Below are 20,967 nucleotides of genomic sequence, written 5' to 3'. Positions count from 1 at the left end.
CCCTCTTTTACATTAAAAATATGTTATTACTGAGTAAATGGCAGTGAAAATAATATCAATATTAATTTTGTAGGCATCTGTTGCAGATGGTTCCAATATACCTAAAGACAAATGTTAACTACAAAAATAATTAAGCATTTCCTCAAAAAGTTAAACATACAATTACTATATGAACCAGTAACTCCACTCCTAGGAATTTGTTCAAAAGAAATGAAAAGAGGTACTCAAAACAATACATGTACACAAATGTAAATTGCAGCACTATTCACAATAGCCAAAGGAGGAAACAACTCAATGTCCATCAACTTATGAATGGAAAAACAAAACGTGTTACATCAACACAATGGGTTATTAATCAGCCATAAAAAGGAATGAAGCACTGATACATGATACGACTTGGATGAGCCTCGAAAACATTAAAAAGGTCACATATTGCTTGGTTGCAGTTATATGAAACATCTAGAATCGGGAAATCCATAGACAGAAAGCAGACTGGCAGTTCCCTTGGGGCTGGGGGAAGATGAAATTGGGAGTGACTACTTAATGGGTAAAGGGTTCAACTTGAGGGTGATGAAAATGTTGTGGAAAATTTAAGACCTGTTCTGAATTATACTGACTAGAAAATGAGTACAATATTCTAGAACTAAACTTCTTGACAATTCTTGGTTTGGAGCCAAAAAATAAAATTAGACTTTTTTAATCAGCTGTTTCTGAATAAGTTGTTCCAAATGTCAGACAGTAACAAAGGGTTACCCCAGGATCCTGGCCCTCTATTAAGCAGTTGTAAGATGAACTTGGTGACTTGAATTATGGCAAACATCCTAACACCTTTGCATATAAATGTCTATGATTATGTAGTTAAATGAATTCGTTTACCAAGTTAAACTTGGCTTATACAGCAGGTCTAAAAAGATAATTATGAATTCACTTAATATGCAATACAATGCTAATTAAAGCAATTTGGAAATTGAAAATGTTCGTTTGTTTTTAAGAAAATATGTAGCGATGATGCAGACAAAACAGAAAAGAGTATTTTTTTTTCTTTTGGTGAGGAAGATTATTCTTGAGCTAACGTCTGTGACAATCTTCCTCTATTTTGCACGTAGGATGCCTCCACAGCATGGTTTAATGAGTAGTGTGTAGGTCTGCACCCAGGATGCAAACCCAGGAATCCTGGGGTGGCAAAGTGGAGTGCGTGAACTTAACCACTATGCCACCAGGCTGGCCCCTGAGTATTTTTATTAAAAGCAATATCATCTGGAAATGAAAAAGAAACAGTGTAACAGAAAATACACCATGTTGCAGTCTTCTCTTAAATCCTCGTAAATTTTGTTAAATTTCTTTGAATACGAAATTTTCAGTCAGTCAACGTATAAAATCTCTTTTTCCTTACTATGCTCTTTGTTCTTTCCAGTTTAATTGGAGGCTTTATTTTAAAATGAACATCGAAACAACTTTGGTAGTTCACCTTTCATTACTTCAGTAATCAAATACCAACTTGTTCACTATAATAGTTAGTGGCAGTGTAATTATATTCAAGGGAAATAAAGTATGCAAGTTCCCTTTCTCCTATTGTATGATTATAGCATTGAAAACTTCTGTATATAAAGCAACAACAGAAACGATCTTTTGCTGTTTGGTAAATAATTATGAGTCTAAGTTGTTATCACTTACCAGGAGAAGTATTCTAGAACAATTTTAACCATTGCTTTCAGAAATGCTCTTTGGCAAGGTGCATGCTATATATTCTGTCGTGTGCAACAGAGCTCCCACATTATAAATTCTTCCTTCAGTCAAGAAATATTCTTATCTGTCAGTAGGTGTCTGATGTCTGGTCAAGAACGTAAGCATTGTCCAACTATCCAAGCTCTAGCCCCAGCCAAAGTAATTCAGCAGATGAAAAAATAATCCACTGAATAAATCATTACATATATTTATTTTTTCTCTCTCTTTTGGGAAAAGTTTGGAGCAGTAATCATTTTAATTAACATGTTGTACAGAAGAATGCTCGATAGCATCTGTTAATATGCATTTTTAAGACTGGAGGGTGTGGTGACTTATCTAGATATAAGGGCAACATATGTTCAGCTAAGCATATGGATTGTAATATAAATTATGATTATAACATGCGGAGAAGCACAGAGGGACATGTGCAATGCCTGCCTGTCCCATATTAACTGCTGAAATATGATAGAATATTAACTACGATAATATCTTGTCGGCTTCATACATTTTGAAACATGTAACTGTTTTGTCTGTGAATGTAAATTGAGATTTTTTAAAAATCTATTACTCAAGAGAGAAACTAGAAACAAAAGCTATGAGCACCATCTTGAAGAAACCTCAAAATATCAAAACGGATTGTATTTTCCTGCTTTAAGCATTTTATCTCATTGTATTTTTGAGAGAGGGGATAGTGAACTTGAACACTATTAATTCAATTTATAAACTAGGTGGTTGAAGATATTAGAGGTAAAACAAATTACCTTCTCTTGATATTGCCGCCTTGAGGAATCCAAAGACTGGATTAGAGCTGTGGCATGGCCCACAAACATGGCGTAACAGGTGGCCCCGACGATCATGCTCAGCATGGTGATCCAGAGGTCGGACATGCTGACTGGGGCCTGGGCTCCATACCCAATACACAGCATGTGACTCATGGCTTTGAAGAGCGCGTATGAATACTGCTTTCCCCAAGAATCATTCTGGAACAGAAGAGAAAAAAAATAGACTGAGCCATTAGAAGAGCAGAATAAAAAGTGAGCATGACCTGTACATAGAAGCATTATAGAACAGTGAGTATGGACAAACATCCTTCTAATGGAGCTTTTACACAGGTACTGCTCCCTAATTACTAATCTAATGAATTGATATTGTTCAAAGCCTGCCTAGCATGATGAAATCTAAATAGTGAACTGTTAATATATGCATTCCTAACAACTTTTAGGTTTGTTGTTTTTAAAACTAAAATTCTTTTTGGGATAATGGTGCGAGTGTCACATAAAAATGCAAAGAATGAACGTTGATGGGCTCATTTCAAAGTTTCAGGAAATCTAATCACTCTCTATTAGTATATTTGCAAGCTGAGAAATGCTGCAGATGGGTGTGAAGCAGACGGGCTCAAGTGTAGGAATTTTTATCAAAACTATGATGTTTAGATTTTTTAAGTCAAAATTGACGCATTTGTGTAGTTCTTAATCCTTTAATTCTTAAGTGAAAAATAGACACATTTTGGAAATTCAAGCCTGATAAATGGAAAGACTTCCTTGAAGCCCTCTCTCAGAGTAATGTGTATTGGAATTCAAATGTCAGATGATGATGGATGAATCTTGTTAGCTTTTTATAAACTAATAAAGTAAAATAAGCAAAATAATACTTTGGCAAATACTAAAAACAAAGCTGACTTCTCAGATTAGTTGTTTGATATAATTTCTGATGTCATTTCAAAACTTTACTCCAAGCTCAATTCTAAAAAATAAACTGTTCAATATATCTTATCTACCCTTTGATAAAATCTGAAGGATTTTTTTGATCAATTTGTATCAAACTCCCTAGCCAAGTACTTACATAATTTATGAGGCCCAGTACAAAATGAAAACTTGGGGTCTTTTAATTCAAAACACAGGGTAAAAAAGTGCTGTTAAAGATAATGATATATAAAGAGTTTTTCCTTTAAAAATATTTTATTGTTTATAAAACGTAATGGGATAATAGCGATAGATGATTAACAACATAAATTTACAAGTTTCAAAAATAATATTTTGGTGTCATAATAGTATGTATATCATAAATAATAATACTGTATTATTATGATATCTTGATTGATCAGACAACTTTTCTGCAAATTCACTTCTTAGGTCATTAAAATTTATACAGTTAGTAATTTCATTTTCAATGATAAAATTGAAAGTGACAGCAGTTGCTTTTGGCTAATGCAAGATCACAAATAATTTCTGGTACTTTTTAATTTTGAGAAAGAACTTTTTATTGTTGTAACTGTTACTGGAGATATTCAGAGTATTTTATAGGCTGTGACAAATAGGATAAATTCCTGATAAATTATTTTAATATATAAATTTTAGTACATCTAGAGCCGAATTCTCAAAGAACAATTTTTCTATAAAGATTTAACTCTTCATACAAATCAGTTTGGTCTACATCTGAATGTGAATTTTTTAATTAAGCTTTTTATTTTAAGATACTTATAGATTAACAAGCAAATTGTAAGAAATAATAAAGAGAGATCCCATGTACCTTTCACCCGATTTCCCCCAATGTTAACATCTTGCAAACTATAGTACAATGTCATAACCAGGAAACTGATGTGGATACAATCCACTGATCTCATTCATATTTCACTAATTTATTTGTATTCATTTGTGTGTGTATTTAGTTTTATGCAATTTTATCACCTGTATCAGTTCATGTATTCATCACCACAGTCAAGATACAGAACAATTCCATCACAACAAAGGTCCCTTATACAGCCTTAAAATTGATTTGAATATTAAATGTAAATGTATGCAATGGTATTTTAATATTTCCTCTGACATTTCCTGTAACTTGCTGAGGTCGTGCAAGAAACCAAAAGTAGTTTCATAATTTGTATATAATCCAAAATGCCTGTTTATGTAGTCTATTCCTGTATTTTCAGTTACAAAGAAAATTTAATTTAAAAATTGTCCTCCTTGTTAATAATTGGCTCATTTAAAGTTTCATATAAAAATAGTGTTATTTTCCATCAAATGTGATGATCTTCAAATTTAATCCGTATTTCTAGGCTGGTGGATATTTGCTTTGCAATGTTACAGCAGTTTTTACAACTGGACATCGTAAACTACGAAGAATTCTAAGAACTGCCTGATATGCTTTATTGCAATGTCCATGTGTACTCCCTTTTTTGTAATAATTTATTGACAAAGTTTACTGCCTGAGCTCTGCAGGCACTGACTTGAAACTTAGGCAGGAGATTTAGTGTTTGTGTAGATACTGCGGGGATGTGCTCCTGGGACTGACAGGCAGCTGGCCCCTCACCATGGGCCCTGTCCCTGCTGGCTTGCAGGAGCCACTCCCAGTTCCCATGGTTGCTGCTGCTGCTTCTGCAGCTGCTGTTGCCACTGCTCATCTGGCAGGGGTCCGGCTTGGCCACGTTGGGTACACATAGCATCCCGGATGCAGAGGCATGTGTATGCGTGCGTTGATGCCAGGCCAATTGCTTGGCTTCTGTGCTGCCTACTTTGCCTGCAGGCCTGAACCTGTGTACCCACAGATGCCACCCCGCAGCTCCAAGGCTGATATTCATGCTTCATTGTCTCAGTGGACTTCAATTACAAAACATAAATTCAAAGGCAAAATTATTAAGAATTTCAAGATAGCAGCAGCAGAGCATTAAACTAAGCACAGAGTCCTTCTAAAAGTGGGTCCCTGTGCAACTGCAAGGTCACACACCACATATCCATGAAGCCATACCTGTCTTTGTAAAATTAACTCTTGAAATATCAGAAATCTTTAAAGTTATTTTTAACATATATTTAATATGTGTGGATATTTCTGTTCATGTTTTAACGGAGTTTTCGAAAATCAAATTTACAGATTTAAAAAATGGAACATGATAAGTTTTAAAAGCCCAATCTCATAAACTTTGGAATTGCAGGCAGCTGCTGACCCATAAAAAATAACTAGCCCCATTTGGTTGAAAGAGTTAAGGTTCTTAAACTGAAATTCATTGTTACTGACTTATAAAATGAAGTCATGCTGCCATAATAATCTACATATACACACATACATAGATGTATGTATATATACAAATGTAAAAATGAAATTCAATTTTAAGGAAAGAAAATAATTTGAACATGATCTTATACTGTACTCTGCAGATAGCATAATGAACCCGTACACAAAGTTTTCATTTTGGGGGATGAACAAAGTTTATTCCTTACATTTTGTTTCCATACATGAAAATATACAATTACTCTCACGAATAAACCTAAAGTCCCCAAAATTTTAGATGTTTCATAAACAAGAAATAGAGTATTCAATAAACAAAGCAATGTGTTCTATAAAAATCTTGAATGTATATATTACTTATAATGACACATTTAAATTTCTAAATTCAACTCAGTAGTATACTGATATACTAAAAATGGATTCGTTACAAACCATATTGCAAAATAAACAAAGGCTCTAATCTCTATGATCCATTCAAAGAATAGATAGAGAGAAAATAAGCTTGATTCATTTCTGACTGGCTTTAAATCTCTTTTGGGCTCCCTCAGAACTCCAGGTATTCATCATGGAGACTTCCATCTGGCATATGATAATCTTTTCATGTGCCTGCATCGCCTTATAGATTAGGGTTGGGGCCATGTCTCATTGATCATGTTCTCAAGACTAAATTGCATGATTCAGTGAAGACACTCAACGTTTTTATTGTTATTAAGAGAAAGGGTGAATAAATAAATTTTGACTAGGATGTTAAGTCTAATGCAAGATTTCCTTCCTTACACAGGGGCACAGAGAAGGCATGTTGTCAAGGTATCTTGATGGACTTAGATATAATCGCAATAATTCAAAAGTCCAATGGGGCGTCTAGTGGAGACTTCACTTTAATTCTGTTCGTGTTGTTTATTTATTTGTTTTTGAGGAGAAGCAGGATGTAGGGCTGGAGTAGAGAGTTGCAATCAATTTCCCAGAGTATATAATGCAGTTAGATAATAGTCAAACTATTTTGTATAAGAATGTATGCTTATGTTCATTTTAATTTATCTCCTTAGGCACATACAAAACAGACACACACACACACGCACACACACTCTTGTTGAAATAAATGTATATCACATACGCTTTATGATTCTTTAAAATCATGAACAACTTTTCTATTCTTTGTTCTATCCATATCTTCCTTCCTTTCTTTACACCTACACTTTCCGAAAACAAGGTATGGATTTCTCTTTACCCTTCTCCATGTTGATATAATTACACATGCACACACACACACACATACCCCAAACACGGATTCTAGTTTTTTCCTACAGAAATGAATCATATCATATATACTTCTCTGCATATTGCTTCTATCACAGAAAAATTCCTCCAAATAATCTAATGTTCCCATAACTATGTAATAACCCATTGTTGATTATGCCATAGTTAATTCACCCATTTTTCTATGTTTTTCAGTTTTTTGCCACTACACACTATTCTGTAATGAACAACCTGGTACATATAACATTTATTTCTATCAAATAGATTCCCAGAAGTGTGTTTTGTTGGATCAAAGAGTAAAGTTTTGTATTTGATTTTAAAATATATTGCTGGACTATTTCAAAAGTCTGTAATCTTTCCAAAAATGAGTACGGATACACTGCCTCACCTTCCATAGCAAGAAACAGAAACCCATTGTTAGCTTTATTTGCATTTCCTGACTAGGGAATTTGAGAAGATGTTCATATACTTATTAAACAAATGGACTTTCTCATTTCTGATGAAATTCTTATTTTTCTTTATTAATTTGTAACGTTTATTTGAAGACTGAATATCGATTCTTTAACCATGTAATTTAAATATTTATTCCTACTTTACTGTTTGCCTATTAGCCTTTCAATGATATAATTTTGCATACAAACATTTTGATTATTTTACTTAGGAAAATAAATCTGTAACTTCTTTGAGAGCTGCTAGATATCCTGTATTGGTTAAGAAGATCTCCCTAAAACTGAGATTATTCCTATGTCCTAAATGTTTTCTTGAGATTATGTTATTTTTATATTTACTTACATTTACATCTCTACCTAAGTGATTTTTTTGTTTTGGCATATAGAACAAAATTAAAATTTTCTTTTTTTCCAAAAAGATTTGTCTCTTGAGCCAGCAAACAGCTTCCAATGAACTCTCTGGTCCCCATTGATACAAAAATATCTCCTTTGTTATAGATTGTCTCTATATACATTGGTGTTTGTTTCTGGGCTCAATATTTTGCTCCACTGATCTATTTGACTGTTTCTATGCTGAAACCATATGGTCGTAAACAGTGACTTTATAATCTATTATAATATGTATATAAAGCAAAGACTCCTCTCAATTCCAATGAGGGTTTAAACCGAGTTACTATGTGAAGAAATTTGAGCAAGACTGTGTTTTTAAGCAGGTAAAAATCTGGATATACGATCCCGGATGTAGAACAGGCAGGGTATTTGGGAAGAAGCTATGGTTAAGAACAGTCACCAAATCCAGAAAATTCCAATCTATCTGTCATTCTGTCTATCTATCTATCAATCTGAAGAATTTCTTATAGATTAGCCGTTCTAAATAATAGAGAAGATTTGTAAGAGATTAAGGAGTAGGAAACATAGAGATGACCAGAGTCAGAGTTGTCTGGACATTTTTCAGCATAATATGGGAAGCCAGTGAAAGTTTTTCATCAGGGAATGATATAATCGGAACTGTAATTTAGGAAGATCAAGAAGGAAGAATTGTTGCACAGGCTCTCAACTGAGGATGATTTTGCCATCCAGGGCCCATGTGGCAACATTTGGAGAAATTTTTGGTTTTTATAACTGAGGGAAGTGCTATTAATATCTAATGGGTAGAGGCTAGTGAAATTGCTACATGCCCTATAATTCACAGGAAAGCTCCCTCACAGCAAATAATTATTTGGACCAGATTGTCAACAGTGGTGAAATTGAGAAATCCTAGTGTGGAGAATGGATTCAACAATAAATAGATAAAGAAGTCAGTTTAAAAGCTATTATGAGTTTAAGAGAGGTGAAATGAGAACTGAAATAGTAAAAAAGCATAAAATATAAAACAACAATAGATAATTTTGAGGAGATAAGATCTATAGAATTCAGCACATTAGGTTTTCATGAAATGGTAAAAGAAAAAGGAAAGTAGAATACCTCAGGGGGTTATGGAAAGTTTATCAAGATTCATGCAGTATAGGCTTTTCCTTACAAAGGAGAGTGGTTAGGGGTAGGGATCTTTTCTATTACTCTGCCACACCAGCATCATTCTCTTTAGACATTGAATTTTGTCTACACACATTGTGTGTACAAGGGCCAACCCAGCCCTTACACTGGAATGTGAGTATTTAGGTGGCAGCCATGTGATTCTGAATCTACTGCTGAAAGAATCCCAAGCAGAGGAATGGTATTTTATACCATCATCTCCATCCTTTTATCCTCTCCTACTCTCCCCACCAGCCCCACCCACCATCACATCCTAGCAACACAAGGCTCAAGCAGGACAATTGGATTGACTGTGACAAAACATATTCATAGGGTTATTCTTGAAAAACAATACGAAGGTAGCAAAAAATATGCATGGCTCTAAACTGTTCAAATCACCAATCATTATATTAAACTACCTTAGTTTCATCATCACACCATCATCACACTTGATAAATGATGACACTGAGGCAGAAATATACTAACTTGCCCAAGGTTATAAGTTTATAAGTGGAAGAGTTAGTGTTTTGAACCCAGGCATTCTGGCTCTAGAGACCATGCCACTAACCACGACATGGTACTGCTCTTGATTTCATAAACCTACAATAATTTCAGGCAAAATATTAAGACTGAAAGATCGACTGATCAGCTTAAATCCCATATTTAAGCCTCTATTAATGTAGCAAATTTTAAAATACAGCCAAGAGGAGATCTAAAGAAAGAAAAGCTAGGATCTGAGAGGGTTTTGTGAAAATCCAGGAATGTTTCTATTCCCAGTACACGATATTTTATTACACAGCTGTTCTACTTTCACGTTTTAAAAATGACTCTATTATATTTTAGTCTACATCAATTATAACAACATGAATGGGAAACTGTATATTCAAAGAGCTTTACCACATGGTCCAAATATTACTAACTTACACATAATGTGCATCCTCTTGAAAGTAAACAAACAAGTTACCTGTGAATTCTGATTTAATTAGGATTTATCTTGTTTTCCTTTTGGATAATGATTTACCAACAAATTGCTCCTTATAGATTAATTTTTTTATTATTTAAAGTGTTTATTCATTTAATTCATCACTGAAGCATCACTGAAATTAATTCTTTTTTGAGGAAAACGTATTGGGCCAAATTAAGAGGGACATATGTAATTAAATTTGACTATTCCACCTGGGAACTTTCATATAGAAAATACACATTTTAAGTTTTCTTTAGGTTTAACTTAAAATGCTTTCTAGGCATTTATTTTGACACCCTGTTTATATTGCTATTGAATTTGGGTGAGAATGAAGGGCTATGGCAAAAAGAAAAAAGTTTATTCTAGAGTGTTCTAGACCTCCTGACATAGGATATTGAAACTCAAACTAAGCCACTTGGTCACCTACCATAGGAACAAAAGTTCTCCAGTCCATCATCTTTCATGTGAACCAAAATTTTATTAACTTAGGAGGCCAAAAAATCCCATTATTGAATATCTGAATTAATTCTTCTTTATCAGTTGAAAGCAAATATCAATATGAATACGTTAAGTTGGTAAAATCTTAGCAAAAGCTGAAATACAGAACTTAGAGATTCAGCAATTCACACTTCAATTATGAAAATATTAAAGAATCAGAGAAACGAAAAAATAGTGGAACTAGAAAGCCGGGTAGGGGATCAGCTCTACAGAGCTGGGTTGTCAAATTTTGATCAGTGTGTTCAATTTATTTCTTCAATCATTGAATAAACTTATCACATATCGATTACAGCAATGCCAATCAGAGAGAAGTGCCTTAAGGAGTTCTCAAGACAAGGAATACAGAAAAGCATAATTGGCCTGAAGTCACAAGAAGTGTAGTGTTAACAGGTTACCAATTCCAAAGAGAGTGTGTTCACTTGAATATGCCATGATTTTTCTTTATCAGTATATAAAAGAACAGAGACAGGGTAGTAAACAGGTGTTCTCCATCAATTTCAGTGCTGAAGTGTGATTACCATGAATAGACTTTGGGAGCGAGCTTTATCCTAACTAGTGACTGAAATAGAATTATCACTGTTTTTTAGGTATTAATTTGAGGTTTTTGTTCTTTGAAGTGTGCCCCCTAGAACATTTAGTTTCATATATTTATTATAAATGGAAACATTTAAGAAACACTCTTGAGGAGGTCTCTTCTTAGTTAAATTAAACATTACTTGTGACTTTTTGTTACAGATCATATTAAGTGATAAAGTGAGTAGGAAGACACATGGGGATCACCTCAATCAGGCCATCCTAAATTGAATTATTCAATAGTAACATTGTCTATGCCATTCCTTAGGAGACTTGGCGAAAAGACTGCCAGCCATGTTGAGTGTAAGGTCAAAGTGGAGATAGCCAAAGGAAGGAATATTTCATTAAAAAATATGTATGATGCAGCATTGTCCCCACTATACTTTTAGTGCTGTGCAAAACAAATAGTAACTCAGGAGTACCCAGGAAGAAAAAGAGCCCAGCAACACTGTACTTTGGGTGATTTCATGACTTGTCAACACTGTTACATACATTAGCACTATATTTTTAAATGTATTAGGAAGTAGTAAATTATTTCTTTTCTTTTCTTTTTTTTTTTATAAGATTGGCACCTGGGCTAACAATTGTTGCCAATCTTTTTTTTTTAATTCCTGCTTTATCTCCCCAAACCCGCCCTGTACACAGTTGTATATCTTAGTTGCAGGTTCTTCTAGTTGTGGGATGTGGGACGCTGCCTCAATGTGGCCTGACGAGCAGTGCCATGTCCATGCCCAGGATCCGAACCCTGGGCCGCGGCAGCGGAGCACGCGAACTTAACCACTGGGCCATGGAGTCGGCCCCGTAAATTATTTCTTTTCAATTCACATGATAGAAGCTCTTGGATTCTTGGAATATATATTTATATTCTTGATGACAATATCTCCAAATAATTTAAATGACATGAATTCTAGCATTAACACTTTAAAAAAACAGATATACAATTACATATTGTTTCAGTTGAAATTTATTTTTCTTATTTTTAGTGTTATGATCTGCTTACAAACATTTATGCCTCTAACATCAACACTTTTGCACTATAGGAGGGTTTCAAACTGTTTTTAGGAGTAAAATATAAAGTTACTGCATAACTAGATTGTTGTTGCCCTAAACACAAGGATGTCCGGTCATTTTAAGAGCTTGTTAAGGCCTGTTCTCTGGTCAATTAATCCCTCCAGTTCTAAGTGTACTATTTCCTGCTTCAATAATGATAAATGCAAAATTTGGATTAACTGGATTTATAAATTAAAATTTAATGATGCTTGAGATCATGGATAATTTTCTCATATTTCTTTTAAAGTTTGTGCATTATTTTAAAATAAAAATTAAACAAATAAATAAATTATTTTTTAATTTGGTGTGTCTATTAACCCTGTTTTTTATACTGAGTTCATTAATACTTCTTATAGAAAGGTCCCAAATCTGACATTATTTCAAGATTTTAAGTTTGATTTTTCAATTATAATTAGCATTTCAAGCAAAATATTTTCATGAGGTACCTCCTTGCTTGTTTGTACATATATATAAACAAGTATATTTTACATATTTTGCGTATATATTAGTAAATATATTTTGTATATATGCATAAAAATAAAAGAACAAGGGAAGAGATTAGCATACACTGAGCACGTAAGTCCTTGCAAGGTACTATTATATCATCTCATTGCGCCTCATATCATTCTTGAAACCTGATACTGTTATTAGAGGTGAAGAATGTGAAGCTTAGAAAAATAAACTTGCTCAAAGCCACACACTTGGAGGTGCCAAAGCTGGAATGCAATCACAGTTCTGCCTGAACCACAGTTGTAACCCTCTCCGCTCCAAAGATCATAGCCATATCTTTCATAAACATTTATATGAGTAAAATTCATGATAATTACAACTCAGGGTTTTCAAGCATTTTAAGAACGTAACATGATACAGGAATTCTTTAAAGTCTGTGCACTCATTTCAAGCAGCCAAAGGGAAGCTCTACGACACCTTAAGGGAATTTAGAGGAAAAATTATCTCAGGCTTTCATCAGAGAAAACCTCAGGGAAAATTCCCTGGAGAGTTTGAGGTCAATAAACATGGTTTAATCATGCAGTCGGATTTCGCTTTTGTATTTTCCTATTGGCAAAGAACTCGCAAAGGGAGTTCTCCTTTCCTCCTATCCCCAAAGCCCAGGATGAAGCCAACTACCCTGGTATCTAATAGGAAGAGTCTTCTGGAAGGAAATCCTTGCCTGAGGGTTAATCCTCCAGAGGGTCTGTGAGGTACACATGACACAGGGATGCAGGTTCAATGTAAAATACTGACTGATGCTGTGTGCTTCCACTCAACACCTAGTCAGAGTAAAATAAGCAATGATGACATATTTCCTAAGTGCTATTATTATTATCATTTTTATTGTAGTGAGGAAGATTGACCCTGAGCTAACATCTGTGCCAATCTTCCTCTATTTTGTACATGGGACACTGTCACAGCATGGCTTGACGAGAGGTGTGTAAGTCCATGCCCGGGATCTGAACCCTCGAACCCTGGGCTGCCAAAGCAGAGTGTGCAAATTTAACAACTACACCACTGGGCCAGCCATCTGAAGTGCTATTATTTAATATACACTTTTAAATTAATTTCACGGGTTTAATCAAAGCAGCTGTGTACTGATAATCATCAAATTAGTAGATCATCTCTTTTGATGGCATTCTCAAGTTAACGGGGCTAATGAGAGGTTTTAACATATTGGTAGTGTTAAAACCTACTAAAATTAAAGAGAAATTAAAGTGAAATAACAAACTGTAACCCTTTGTGCTGGGCTCAAACTTCTGCGCTTAATAAGGAAAGCAGCCACCTGAGACAGAAAAGAAGCAGAAGAGTTAGGAACATCTTTTCAGCCCAAGTGAAGCCCTTGGGTAGTTATTGTTAACGATTAGATCATAAAATGCATTAAATATGCAATTTTTTGTTTATGCAAATGTTTAGGTTACCATATTAAAAATAAGGCATTAGAGTTTCTTCCTACATAATTTGCATATATATCAATTTGTATGACAGATGGTGTAATTTAAAAGGATTTGTACTTTTTATGAGGATTAAACGGGAGGCTTTATAAAAAAGGCTGACACATAAAGCGGCTGTATATGACAAGGTTGATATATAACAAGGTGTTTAGGTGTTTTCCACCTAAAATAGTTCTGTAAATGAGAGTCTAAATTTATTAATAGTCTGTGTACGTATGTGTGTTTTGATTTAACAAATACGTTTATGAAACTCTCTTCTGCTAGGTACAATTCTAACTTCTTTACAAACATATAAATCATGAAGAACTTTCTTAAAATCTAACATTCAGAGATAAGCATAAACTAAAATATGGAAAATTTTAAGACAGAGAGAAAAAAATGTGTAAGCTGGCAAGAAGCTTACTTAGTATTTGGTTATTTATACTGAGGTTAAAAAGGGCTTTTCCGTCATCCTAAAAGTCAGGTTCTCATCTATTACAGATTCTGAAATCCCACCTTAGTAATGGTAGAATGTGCCCTTAAAATTCAACATATCCGTGTAATTTTCATGGGATAGTGAACAAATTCGTCTCCTTTTTCTTTTCATATCTGGACTTGCTCCTTGGCCAGAGCTCCCACTACCAGAAGTGAGAAGGGATAGTGAAATAAATTAAAATGGTAGACCCATTAAAGATTTTCTTTCCTACTGTAGACTGTCTTTTAACCATAGACTCACAGAAAGTTGGAAAAAATTACTCTATACTTTTTATAAGCAAACTGAGTTTCAGAATCTCCATGATTATAAGAAGAAAATAGATAAATACATGTATAAATAAACAAATATATACATAAATAAATATATTCAGACCACCCAACTTTATTTTAATCTTATATATAAGGAACACTATATCTAAGGTCTCATCAGGTTTGTATAAGAATTGAAAAACAAAAAGTTACTCTCGTGTCTCTCCATGCTTGCCAGTTATCAATTCCACTATATTTGCATAATCACAATAATAACCATTACACTATCACCAAGAAAAACACTGAGTTTAGTCTATACAGATCTCTTACAATAAGAATCTAATTTGACTTGGTGATTATCACAACAACCTTATGGTAGCTAGAACAGCCTTCATTATCTTCACTTTACTGATGAGGATGAAGTTCAGGGTTTCATTAACTTGCCGATGGTCTCGTGGCAAAAAGCAGTATCTCTCCGTTGGTTCATTGCAGAGACAGGGCATTTTAAGCTGTACTTTAATAATTGCTATCCTGTACTCTGTTTGCTCACATATGACTTATTTAAGAGGAAAAATCAACATGAACTGGTTAAACCATCTCCATTATGAAAGTGATAGTGCAAGTGAAATTATTATTACAATATATCTGGGTAAAATGATGCGGATATCTACTATAATCCATATTGCCCAACACTGCCATTGAGATATTTCAGGCAAATATACTCTTATTAGATCAGTGGCTAATTAAATTACATAGAAAACCATTTCCATATGCTAAAGGATTTCAATCACAAATTTAAAAGATAAATGACACCAGTTAAAATTATTGTGTTACCTTAGAAAAATACTTTTAAAATTTTTCTTACTTACAGTGAAGTAATAACTACACAAATCAGCAACAGTACGTTACTTAATTCTAAAGGCATGACCTTAAATTGCAGACCAACAAAATAAAGCCTTCAGTTACAAGTCATGCTAGAACTTGGTGTTGTATTGATTATGCAATCTAACAAGATAAGTCTAGGAAATCCTGTGCTGTGTCAGGTTGTTTAAAAAGCAGAAAGAATTGAGCACTTAGTTATTTTTAGAAGCCTAACTCCCAACTTAAAGCTCATATCCTATGATGTGTATTCAGTGTAATCTTAGCATGTAAGGCTTTTGTGTCAGAGTTCCAGCTCTGAGAGAATATTCAGCTTTGACTTCTAAATCCACACAAGTCTTATACAAATGTAAATTTTATAACCTGTGGACTCCTTGATCTCACATATAACTTCACAGAAAATTCAAATACTAGATAACACTTAAGAGAGGTAAAACATGTCTTCTTGATCAATAGAATCAAATCAAATACACTTTTTACTAGCACTTAGAAAGGATAAATCAGTACAGTCTCAGCTCTCTGATAAATCAATTCTCCACTCACATTACATTTGAGTGTGAGTGTGTGTGTGTGTGTGTGTGTCTCTGTATAAGAGAAAGAGAGAGAGAGGAAGAGAGATTTCTTTTCAAGGTTCAGACTATCTTCTTTCAGCCATATCCTTGAATTCGGATATAGACTGACTTGAAAATCTATAAGCAAACAAACTATAAAAAAAAGAAAAGAATTTGAAACAATCTGTTTTATTTTCTCTTGTTTCTTTCTTCTGCCTTTTGATTCTACCAGCTTACAAGAAGACTAGGAAAACGGTAATTCAGTCATAATTCTCATTTCTGATGAGCTCCTTGCAATTCTCTAAAATCAGAACAAAAATACACGGACAATTGTCCCATATTCAACCATAACATTACTTTCCAAAGAAAATATTACTGTGAAGAAGTTTCCCATTGAACTTTAGTGGATTCTATTTGAAATCATGCTTATGAGTATATTCTAGCTATTTTCTTATGGCACGAAGGAGAAAACTAAGGTTATTTTACTTTTAGGAAAGAAGCAGTTTTTACTCAATTTCTGCATGATAACAAATATAATAAAAGAGGCAAATGCTACCAGAAATGGAGTGTCCCTAAATCCTCTGGTAGAATTTTTATTTATTTCCAATTCTAATATTACCTAATGGCAAAACCTCCCACAATTCTGACCACTTCAGGCTTGAGGCAAGATAATCAATGTTTCTTGAGAGAAGCACACTGCCTAGTATAATTCTTGCAGAAGAATGATCTATAACATCTTAATCAGGCAAAATACCAAATTTGCCATAAACTGAGAGACTGACTTTAAGGAACACATCCAGACAGGTCATATGTATGTTTTTCTTATCTTCCTCTGACGTAGGAGGAAGCGAAACTTGGGCTTACTGGCAAAGCTAGAGAATGCCTTACCAATTAATATTGCATTTCTCAGTCAACAGAGGTTGTTCAGGAAAAAGAAGAAAATAGTTAAAGCTTAATGATTTCTCCTGTGCATCACTTCCATGACTCATGCCAGATTTTCTCATGCTGGTTTAAAAATGAATAACCTGCTCCAATGAGGACAGTCTTTCATCTTCACTTCACTTCCTCAGACATTAGTGGCATAGGTTAACAAAATCATCTGTGTGTATTCGAGCATGGGTGTACGTGTATGTCCACCCCAGGCTTTCCTAGAAAAGGCCTCCCTTAGTGTACCACCGGTGTGCTGTCCTGGTAACACTGTGACACCTTGTTCTCTGGACAGTGGAGACTGAAGCAGCAGTAAACCTCAGTGAGGCAACTTCGATCACACTGAAGACGAGGTTTGGGAGGAGAGTACCTAATTCTCCAATCAGAGAATCGAGACAAAGAAAGGCCTACTCAAAAATCTCTCCCATATCATCTTCTAAGAGACTAGAAATTACTTTGAATCTCTCTGTTTTAGGTAAGAAAGTACAGTCAATGATATTGCCTCTGGAGTCATGATTTAAACGCTTATACATTACCTATAAGTCAGTACCCAAATATCCTCCCTCCATGGCCTGCAAGTATTTTGGATTCTGCAACAGGACTCAGAGTTGACTCCCTAGGCTCGGGAACTGGATAGGCATGGGCTACCACAAGGTGGAGACAGCATGAGGAGCAGACCAAGATGAATTCTTTAGGGAAAGACAAGTTATGAATGCCATAAAATTGAAAGCAAATGTCAGAGATAGGACTTTCTAAGTGAAAGGCGATAGGATTGGAGTCAATGTGTATCAGGTATGTAAGACGGGGTGCTGGCAGATTGATGTTGCTTCGGTATGTCCATGCCTTACCTCTGGTTATCACTGGAAATACATTATGTGGTTAAAATGGAATGGTTCAAAGGATTCTTTCTATCCTCTATTTTATTATATGAGGTGGCATGCTGGGTTAGAGGGGAGTCACCCTAGAAGGTTGGCAAAGGCTGAAAAATCAGAGAGATATATTTCCATATGAGGAATACAAGGACTTACAGAAACTTAGAGAATGAGTTTAACACACAAGAGAGTAAATCCCAGATCACTGATTATTTATGAAGGTGGAATTGAGCAACGGAGCAAGAAGAGTATTAAAGAAGTCAGGAAGGAAAACTTAAAATTTTTCAACTTTAGTTATTTCTATAAATTTACCTGACATCAACAATGTTGAGATATAGGGCAGCTCTACCAGAAAAGGTAAACCATATTGACATTTTTTGTAAACCAATTGATGCCATGAAAGTATAAATGATAATATTACTGTTATTAGTAGTAGTAGTCAGCACTGCACATTGACAATGAGATGGTTGCCTGAGGATACCAAGTATACGTGCCAATTTGAAGAATTTCATAATTCTGGTTACGTATTTTCCCCACAGTTTAGGAGCAAACTGCGTATGTAAAATGGCTACACATTTTGGCAAAGTTTAGATAGTGAAATTTCAGAGGTAGAAAAAAAAGAAGAGGAATATTTAGTATTTAGAATGGTAATATGATCACAGAAATAAGAAGGGGAAGGAAAATTGGGTTAAAGTAGTGATCTTTATAACATTAGCCATATGGGAAAAAAATTTTATTTCAGAATGCACTAAGAAACTTCTAAAGACAAATTTGATATTGAACTAAGTCTTTTTCAAAGGCAATAATCTTCCCTTGGATTAAATTTTCATAAAATAGATTCATGGTAAATCTTCTCTTTCAGGAAGCTAAATGATCAAAAATATCCCTATGAACATACAATACAAGGAATTAAAGCTAAACTAATAGCAGAATTCACACATCTGAAAGCCTAACAAGTTGTCCCCAAAGTTTAGGAAGAACAACTGAGCCTTGTAGTGTACTCTGGATGTTAATAAAGTGGACCACTTGTAAGGGAAAGAAGTTCCAGAAAACAAACCTTCATGAACAATTGACCTCTGTTATCCAATCAAAATATAAATCTGAAGGTATCACAGGGGCTCTGTGTCATTCACTTGACTACGCTGGAGATGTTCTTTATATATATATATATGTATTCACCACTGAGTGAACTATGACAGGTCTCACTCCAGTCAAGAACTTAGTTATCTGTTAATCTTGTCTCCCTCCTCCATGCTGTTCCGTCACATAAAATAAGCAGGAAACCCAAAACAGATCTAGTTTACCCTTAATTACTTAGGTGAACAGAGTTGAATATGATTCATTGAAATAAGAGAGATCACTTTCCTGACCTCTAGTCCTATTTACCTGGACGTCCTCTACTTGGCTTTACACACTCTTCCCAAATCTGTGTGTCCAAACAGAACTCATCTAAACTGAGCCTACCACTATGAAACCTATTGTCCCTGAATCCCCATCTCAGTTTAATATCACTTGATTGACTCCATCTTGAACTTCCCTTCTTTCCTCTGGTTGGACCCAATTCATCCAGGCAGAAGAGTAGTTAGGCAGTAACCCTTGCCACTCTACCACCCAAATGGTTCTCAGGCTAACAGGCTTGAAAGCACATATTTATCATAAAACTACCAACCAAAAACACAAACAACAATTTAAAAGAATCTTTCTTTTGTCCCTCATCTTTATTGCTTCCAGGCTCCCATTCCCCTCCTGGTACTTTCTCCAGGACGTGTAATAGTGTCACTTGGTTCAAGGCCATATTAACCCCTGCTTTTGGATACTTCTATTGTCATGTACTTATAATATGGGAAATAATTCGGCAACCTTAATAATCATGCCTGTCTTTGGTGCACTTCTTCCTTGATTGTGACCCTTAATAACTCTGAGGTCATTTGTTTCCCTTCCAACGCTTTTTAAAACCAAATTACTCTTCTGTGATCAACATTATATCATAACTAGATACTATCATCCTGTAAGATATTAGAAACTATCATCTTATAAGTGGTGGTTGATATTAAACTGACCCTTCTATTCTTCCACCAGCCTTGGGACTTTGATTCTCTACTCTTTCATTTCTGAAGCTGCAAAAGGCCTGTTTTTATTGTTTACTTTACTTGTCTCTTAAATAGGAAAATAGAGCTCTTTTTTCTTTCTTTTCAGTTTTATTAAGATATAACTGACATATAATATTGTATTAAAGTGTACAACATAATGATTTGATATACGTATATGTTGCAAAATGATTAACACAATAAGTTTAGTTAACATCCCTCACTTCACATAGTTACAAAAACATGGAGCACTTCATGAATTTGTGTGTCATCCTCGTTCAGGGGCCATGCTAATATTCTCTATATGGTTCCAATTTCAGTATATGTGCTGCCAAAGCGAGCACTAGAGCTCATTTTCTTCATCCTAAAGAAAAACGCTTTACTTTTCTTGCAATTTTCTTGTCTGGATTACTACAAATTATAACACAAATTACAATTTACCATCTTTACTATCTCCTCTTTAACACTCTTCCAGGCCATTCTTTGGAGCAGCCAGCAAGTCTAATCTAGCCACCTCCATGCTTAAAGTTTCCTCGCAGCCTCATGAGTAACTCAAATCTACCAAGGGAATCACAACAAGCTGGCTGTATCTTCTGCCTCACTCTTCAGCAACACTCCTTAACTTTCCCAACCCCTTTTCCAAAACCAGACTGTGCTCTTGCCACCTTGAACTACTTGCAGTTCCCCAACAAGCCAATTCACTCCCTTCCATGCCTCTACATAGGTGGTTTTCTCTGATTCCCCGGCCCCTTCCTCTTTCCCTGGCCACTTCTGCTAGTCTTTCAAACTGCAGATCATTTTGTAACATTCTCAAACATCTACCTTCATCCCTCCAAGTCAGCCCTCTCAGCCTGGTCCAGATTCTCATCTCTATAGCCCCAGCACCTGTGCTTACATTTATCATGTGATTGCATTGTACCATCTGTTTATTTGTTTGCCTTCACCAGTATAA

General features: G+C 34.8%; 1 protein-coding gene and 1 non-coding gene across 2 annotated transcripts in view; both read right to left on the bottom strand.

The window, feature by feature from the left end:
* The window catches only part of HCN1 (hyperpolarization activated cyclic nucleotide gated potassium channel 1), a 368,763-nt gene that overhangs the window by 103,937 nt on the left and 243,859 nt on the right, over nt 1–20,967 (bottom strand). Inside the window, exon 4 of the mRNA XM_070586899.1 lies at nt 2,487–2,705. Within this exon, the coding sequence (XP_070443000.1) occupies nt 2,487–2,705 (219 nt within the window). The remainder of the gene's footprint in view (nt 1–2,486; nt 2,706–20,967) is intronic.
* On the bottom strand, nt 20,253–20,359 carry LOC139077999 (U6 spliceosomal RNA). The gene has a single exon (XR_011530661.1). It is a non-coding gene; the product is annotated as a U6 spliceosomal RNA (small nuclear RNA).

The sequence above is a fragment of the Equus przewalskii genome, chromosome 20 (genome assembly GCF_037783145.1).
Source record: "Equus przewalskii isolate Varuska chromosome 20, EquPr2, whole genome shotgun sequence".
Classification (NCBI taxonomy): Eukaryota; Metazoa; Chordata; class Mammalia; order Perissodactyla; family Equidae; genus Equus; species Equus przewalskii.
Note: the sequence above shows the minus strand (reverse complement) of the source record. Positions and strands in the feature narration are given on the sequence as shown.